General features: G+C 42.1%; 1 protein-coding gene across 1 annotated transcript; it reads right to left on the minus strand.

Annotated features, from left to right (window-relative positions):
* Positions 1-2,626: 2,626 nt before the first annotated feature.
* On the minus strand, positions 2,627-2,864 carry LOC116645577 (ATP synthase membrane subunit DAPIT, mitochondrial). Its single transcript, XM_032425900.1, has one exon. It carries the CDS (start codon positions 2,804-2,806, stop codon positions 2,630-2,632), a length of 177 nt encoding a protein of 58 aa, XP_032281791.1. The 5' UTR covers positions 2,807-2,864; the 3' UTR covers positions 2,627-2,629.
* Positions 2,865-7,939: the final 5,075 nt, after the last annotated feature.

The raw sequence follows: 7,939 nt of genomic DNA on the forward strand, positions 1-7,939 counted from the left end.
TCGACCACACTACACATGGCGTCCCCTCCTGGGGTTGGGGTTAGTCTGACAAGTATGATGGAGCATAAGTTCCTCAGACAGCCATAGCCGTGTTTCATCCCAGTACCTTCGGAATGGATGGAGCACCCCATCAGCCATGTACAAGGCAAGAGCCCATGGCCTGGTCAATAAAGAAGGAAGTATAGATGGTAATTGAAAAATTCTTCGCTTTTTCTAGCTCTACGTGGGGGATTTGAATGAAGTCGGAGTTCCCACAGTTAGACAGGTGAGGACGGAGACATCAAAATATTATCATTATTAGGTTGTTTCTATTTTTTTGTTTGTTTGTTATATAACCTATTTTGATAGCCTTATATTTTCCCCTTGGCTTGTGACCTGGGAAGCACATATCATTCTAATAAGCTTGATTTACTGGCTTTCTAACCCATAGCAGATTAAAAGGAGCAAATAAAAGGGAAACAAAAGAAGTACTGGTTCTCAGTTCTCTGACAAAAGCAAAAATGACCATAGGAAGCCTGGCAGAAAGGGAGAGTTCAGAAAAGCTATAAAAAGCAAATTCAATTATTCAAAAAAACTTGACAGTCTGGGGTCATGTACTGTAGAGACAGAACATCCTGTATCATATCCCAACTGTATTTATAACCAAGACCTCAGAAATGTTTAATTATTTCAGTATATACAAGTAAAGAACACAGAAGATCATGTATAATAAAACCTCACAATAATGCAAAATTGCAAATTTGAATATAACTTAATTGGTAATTGTCCCCAAAGGGTGGGAGGAAGGGAATAAAGTGACCTCATGATCCTATGGGATATTTTCACTTAGTGCGTGTGTGGTCAGTTGTGTATAGTATAATTTTCTTGTGTTGACATTTCAAGGGCTTAGCCAACCCAGAAAATTGACTTTTATGAATCCCCCAATGATGCCAAACACACAAAGTATTACTTAACTATTTTCTGCCTAATTGGCATTCATTTCAAAAGAACTGAAATCTACTCTTTTTTTCAGTTGTACTATACATTTCTGCAAAATGCTTTTTATTCATGAATATTATTTGATCACTGTAAATTTCTTAAAGGGACAGGTATGTTTATTGCCCTTTTAAAGATGAGTCTATAAATATTCAAGAAAGGCAAAGTAACTTGCCACATAGTTGGTTAGGACTCACATATTTTGACATTAATTGAGCTATCACCCCCATCAGGGAGCATGTTTAGAGGATCTCTAGAGTGTTCACTCAATTCTAATGTATGGGGTAGGAGGGATTCACCACACCAAGGAATTCTGGGACACCAACTAGGTGCTTACAATTCAAATCAATTCTGACACTATCAACCAGAGATAGAGTCAGACTCCACAGGTTAAGGGTTCAGTCCTATAAGACTGCCCCCCTCCTGCCCCACTTCAGACACTAATCATAAACCCAGTGTGGGGGCACCTGGGTGGCTCAGTTGGTTGGGCAACTGCTTTTGGCTCAGGTCATCATCCGGGGTCCTGGAATCGAGCCCCACGTGGCTCCCTGCTCAGTGGGGAGTCTGCTTCTCCCTCTCCCTCTGTGATCTCTCTTGCTTTCGCTCTCTCTCAAATAAATAAATAAATAAAATCTTTTAAAAAATAAATAATAAGCCTAGTTTGTTACCTGTGCTTCTGATCAACTGACTATAGATGAGATGTTCCATGACCTCCTCCACTTTGGGATTTGATTAATTTGCTAGAGCGGTTCACAGAATTCACAGAAGCATATTCCTTACTAGATTACCAATTTATTATAAAAGAATATAATACAGGAACAGCTGGATGAAGGAGATGCATAAGTATGGGAAGGGGCAGGAGTTACATGCTCTTTCCAATCATCCCACTCTCCCCCAAATCTCCATGTGTTTACCAACCCAGAAGCTCTCCAAACCCTGTCCTTCTGGTTTTCTATGGAGACTTTATGACACAGCCCTGATTGATTAAATCATTGGCCACTGATGAGTGATTCTACCTCCAGCCCCTCTTGCCTTCCCAGAGGTCAGAGGGTAGGACCGAAAGTTCTAACCTTGAAGTCACATGGTTGGTTCCCCTAGCAACCAGCCCCCATGATTAAGTGTCATCCAAAGACACCTCATTAACATAACAAAAGACACTAAATTCTCATTCCTTAGGAAATTCCAAGGGTTTTAGGAGCTCTGTGCCACAAATGGGGGACAAAGACTAAATATATATTTCTTATTATAAATCACAATATCACAACCTCACCAAAAGCCAGTTGAGGAGGGTCCCAGAGGCAGTCTGGGGGCTTGCTTTCAAAAGTGGCCCTCTCTGTAATAGGACCATGTCCACATGAATTGATGGAGATCCACAGTGCCCCATCCTCTCTGCCTTTTCTACATATATGACTTTGGTTTAATTAATCCATGGAATCTGATTATAACCCTTCCCCTACACAGAATGGTGTCTGGGCCCCCAACCCAGCTCCACTTTCAACATCATAGACTGGAGATTAGCATTCAGTCCATTATGCTTCTTTTTTTTTTTTTCCAGATTCATAATTTATTGTACAAATTGAGTATCACATGATGAGTTGGCATTAGCTTCTCCAGGCATGGGAACTTAACAGATGAGGTACAGGTTAGAATTCGTTTATGTTGCTTTCACAGCTGGTGTTTTTTTAGACCTTAACTTGAAGTATAAGATCATCAAAGCAATGCCTCCATATGTAGCCAGTACACAATTCATTCTACCTGTGAGAGTATAAGAGTTGAAATATTTTTTGATACCAGTAAACTGGAATTGAGCATCAGTTTCTGGACCTGCCATGATTTCAGTCCTGCAGAAGGCACCATTTCCGCCGGTTGTGTCCTTCAACGTACGCAGCTACCCCGCAGTCGGGCAGTCCATTATGCTTCTATACCCAGCCTCACACCACTCCTGTTCTGGACCTCATTTTATTTCCAATCTTGGCGAGGGCAACTTGTAGGAAATCTATCCTGTTACAAAGCCTATATAGGACATCTCTATTCTTGTATACACATTACCCATGACCCATTAGAAGTATTTTTTTTAAGATTTTATTTTTAAGTACTCTCTACACCCAATGTGGGGGTCGAACTCACAACCCTAAGATCAAGAGTCACGCGCTCTATAGACTGTGCCAACCAGGTACCCCCCATTAGAAGTATTTCTAGTACTACTTCTTCAATGGACAAACTGAGATAAAGATACTTTATGGTAGTTTGGCCAAGTTGGCGGACTAGGTAGGTAGCCATGGTCTAGAACTTGAGACTCATTACTTGTTTCTTCCACTGCTTGAAACTAAAGAAGAGAAAAGTAGCTATACAAAGTATGTATTCATTTGATGAACATTTATTAGACGACTTCTATAGCCAGCCATGGTGCCAGCTCATTTACAGATGTTTTTGCAGTGCCACCTGACATCAAGAAGCTTATAGTTTAATTAAACCCAATACATGTGAGCTTGTAATCAGTACCATCAAAGAGATTAAAAATAAAATGCTATTGGATGACAAAGGAAGGAAATATTATTGCCAGCTGTGGGATCACACTTCAAAAAGGTGTGACCTTGGAGCGGCTCCTTAACTGATCAGTTGGATTTGCGTATGCAGAAATGGAAGAGGTAGGGCGCCTGGGTGGCTCAGATGGTTAAGCGTCTGCCTTCGGCTCAGGTCATGATCCCAGCATCCTGAGATTGAGTCCCACATCGGGCTCCCTGCTCCTTGGGAGCCTGCTTCTCCCTCTGCTTCTCTCTCTTTCTCTCTCTCTGTCTCTCATGAATAAATAAATAAAATCTTTAAAAAAAAAAAAGAAATGGAGGAGGTAGAGAAAGAACATTTCTAGGTAAAGAAAACTTCACAACTTGGAACCCCGCTATGAGGATCCTGGTTAACCACGCCAGGGAGGGGAGAAAGGAAGGCCACAAGACTCCATACAAGTTTGCCCATTTGGGTAGGACCACATTTGAGGAAGAAGAAAACTTCTGGGGCCTAGAGAAAGTTACCCAGCATGCAAAACTGGATAGTCCAAACACATGTCAATAGAGAAAATGTGGTGATCTAGGCAAGTGGCCAGCACTGGAAAAATCCAGCATGGGTTCATGGGGAGACCCACGGACAGGCCAAATGTGGGGACAGGAATCTAGGACCAGGTACCTTAAGAGACCCTGCAAGGCAAAGCATAAGTCAGGCAGCAGGAATCCCAGGCCTGACCAGATTTAAGAACTCAGTGTGAGACTGTAGGCTTCTGGAAGGAACTGTCAAGAGCAAGAGTATCTAAGTCCCTGAAGGCCTAGGATCTAAGCAAGTGATGGAGATGGGAACTTGGACACAAGGTGCTAAAAATCCAAGTACCAGAACTAGATGAGAAATTACACCAGGGGACGCCTGGGTGGCTCAGTCGGTTAAGTGTCTGCCTTCGGCTCTGGTCATGATCCCAGGGTTCTGGGATCAAGTCCTGCATCGGGGTCCTTGCTCAGTGGGGGCCTGTTTCTCCCTCTCCCTCTGCTGCTCTCCCTGCTTGTGCTCTCTCTCTCTCTGACAAATAAATAAATAAAATCTTAAAAAAAAAAGAGAGAGAGAGAAAGAAAGAAAGAAAAGAAAGAAATAACACCAGGTTACCAAACCAAAGAACAGGGGCGCAGGGACAGTGACTGGTGCTCATTCCCTGTTTGTTGGGCCACATTTCCTTAAATTCACAGGCTAGGACCCGAATTAAAGGGTTCTGCCCACAATGGAGGTGAGGGAGGGAGTTAGTTGCCTCATTTGTGGGAAGAGGAAAGTTTCCGAACCTGGAACCCAGAAGCACCCTGATGGAAACAGTGGAAACAAAGTACATTTTATGTTTTATTTAAATGTGTTAAGATGACAATATCCTATACAAATGTGTTCAAAAGACGCAGTTCCCAGAAATGTGCCTCCTGGATATGTCCACTCAGTATGACATATGGAGAGCCTGAGCTTACAAAGCAGACAGACGAGGGCTTCTTCATATACCTGCTGTGTGACCTTGGGCAAGTTACTTAACCCCTCTGAGACTCGGATTCTTTTTCTGTTGAATGAGACTGGTAATACCGTAGTGTGCCTCTGGCATTTTGGTCTGAGCAGCATCCATTCCTTTGGGGATTCCCAAGTCATGTGTCCGTTCCAGTTATCACTCAGTAAATGGTCACTTTTATTGATTATTATGACACTAGTAGCCATATAGGGAATACCTATGTGACTGCAAAAGAAAGAAAATCTGCAATATCATGGGATAAATGCAGTCACTGACACATGGTCTCATAAAACGCTCTCTGCTCTACATCCTATAGTTGGTGACCGGAAGGCCGGTGGGGGGAACGCCCCTCACCTCTGTGCGTCCAGAGGCCCTCCAGCAAACCAATTCTGATTGCTCTTTCTGCGCATCAAAGTGTTCTTTTTGTCCTTTGTTTTCATCAGGCATCTCAGTAACCACCTTAGAGCTCTCTCTAACTTGTAGCCCCTGTTGTGAGAGTGATCGTATCACACTTAATGGCACATCTGGCCTGGGAGATTATGGGGATAATGTGGGTGGTGGTCACAGTTTAGCCAAAGTCTATATAAATTTCAATTACCACCTGCAGCTCTACCCTACACACACCTCTGTCCTGAGCGGGACTCCACTGCTTTCCTTTTGCTGTAAACTCTGTCGGCATACCCTATAATCTTCCTCCATCTTGCTCTGTCCTTGTTTTTATTTTCATCCTTCTCTTTCCGCCGTTGGAATATTCACAATTGAGATGCTGGCTAGCGAAGACTATGACATTAACCATGGGTGAGGACATCTTTGATCTTATTTCAACAAAATTGGTTCTTCCTCTTCCTACTCATGCGGAAGTCCCAGAGTTGAAACCACAGGCATGGAGTGCATACCTGAGTCGTTCTTAGCCATCCACACCTATGATTCAGGTAGTTTTAAAAATCATTCATATTTCTACTTTTTTTCAAAAGAGCACTTGACACTTTTTTTTTTTTTAATGTGGGAAGAGCATTGTTAACTGTGGGCCCATCGTGTGCAGTGGACAGAACACGTCAGAATGAACAGAAGAGCTCATTTAGAGGTCGCTTCTACTTTCCCAAATAGATTTCACTTTCCAACAGTTTCTTCTTCTTTTTTTTTAGATTTTATTTGTCAGAGAGAGAGAAAGCACAAGCAGGGGGAGTAGCAGGCTCCCCGCTGAGCAAGGAACCCGATGTGGGACTCGACCCCAGGACCCTGGGATCATGACCTGAGCCGAAGGCAGACGCTTAACCAACTGAGCCACCCAGGCGTCCCTCTAACAGTTTCATCCAAGTGCTCTTTTGAAAAAAAGTAGAAATCTGAGTGATTTTTAAAACTACCTGAATCGTAGGTGTGGATGGCTATGATCCCCCATACCTCTTCCAGTTTTTAGAGTGTTTGCTTCTGGTCCCAATGCTAAACATGTTAGGCAAAATCAATTTCATCCACTGTTGTCTTACTCAAAAGCAGCTAATTTCTGTAATCATTCTGTTGCCATGGGGAAAAAATAGTGTTCAAATGTGTGTAACCGAAGCCCCACGTGTAGAGGAGCCAGCTGGTGTCAAATGTTGCAGTTCTAGCCAACCCCTCCCCTTCTCCCAGAAGTCCCCTTTGGACGGCCCAGGAACAGAGTTTACCTGGCACTCACTACTGTGTAAGAAAGGACATATTTTCCACCCGGGAGAAATCAAATCACAAATGCTAGAGATGAAAAATTTGAACATAGTTATCCTACAAATTTCCAGAAACTACGTGCACAGGAGATGGGCTGCAGGTGCATTTCTACTTTTTAAATGTACAATAATTTTTTTAGGATTTTATGTATATATGTATTTATTTATTTAGAGAGAGTGTGTGTGTGTTGCTAGCAGGGGGAGGGGCAGAGGGAGAGGGAAAGAGAGAATCTCAAGCAGACTCCACACTGAGTGTGAAGCCCAACCCGGGACTTGATCATGACCTGGGCCAAAATCAAGAATCAGACACTCAACCAACTGTGCACCCAGACACCCCAAATGTACATAAATTATATCTATAAAGCACTGAGCAAAAAGCTCCTTGGTCAAAATAGCCATGGCTTTATGCATTCCAAAAATAATTATTTTGCTATGGGCCAGGTTTTTGAAGGTAAAGAATATGGTCTCTGGGCAGGATGAAAATCCTGGCTTGCCAATTTTCCAGGCATGGGACCTTGGGCAAGTTACTTAAAAGTTCTGTACCTCAGTTTCCACATTTGTAAAAAAGTGCTGTTAACAGTGTCTAGCTCATAAGCCTGTGGGGTCCTATAAGTGAGATAAACACAGGACCTCATACATAGCAGCAAGATGGCTATGCCTTAGTCATTGTAAGTGTTAGCTATTATTTTTATTGCTAACATTATCATTCTCATTTTGTTTCTACAAATTGTCAGTGCGTTCCAGAGCTCCCTTTCCCAGGTAGGGTCAGCATCCATAACTTCATTTCTTGTTTTGTCTAAAAGATTTACATTTGCCCTTTTTTATGCTTTTGAATTTTTGTTTATTGCAGGCACAGTAAAATCTTTTCAGTAGTAGAGGCCTTAGAGTTAACTGGCAGAGAGTTAACTGGTAGAACTCTAAATATCATTTTAAACTGTTTATTATGAAAGATTACAAAGAGAATAATACCGTGAACTCCTCCCCAAATTCAGGTATGGCCATTTTGCCACACTTGCTTCCTCTACTCCCTTTTGGCATTCTTCTCCTTTATGTTCGCGCAGTGATGTTTTAATATTGTCAAGCAAATTTCATTTCATTGTCTCTATGCACCTATATAAAATGAGGACATTTCTGTATATAACCACAATATCATTAGCTCTACTAATAAAATTAACGTCATCTAATACCTACTCCAAAATCAAATATCCTGATTTGGCTCAAAAATGACATTTTATAGTTGGTTTGC

The sequence above is a fragment of the Phoca vitulina genome, unplaced genomic scaffold (genome assembly GCF_004348235.1).
Source record: "Phoca vitulina isolate PV1807 unplaced genomic scaffold, GSC_HSeal_1.0 scaffold33, whole genome shotgun sequence".
Classification (NCBI taxonomy): Eukaryota; Metazoa; Chordata; class Mammalia; order Carnivora; family Phocidae; genus Phoca; species Phoca vitulina.

Bases quoted from the DNA above. Each gene is read 5' to 3' on its own strand.
- LOC116645577 (XM_032425900.1), bottom strand. From the start codon at position 2,806: ATGGCAGGTCCAGAAACTGATGCTCAATTCCAGTTTACTGGTATCAAA.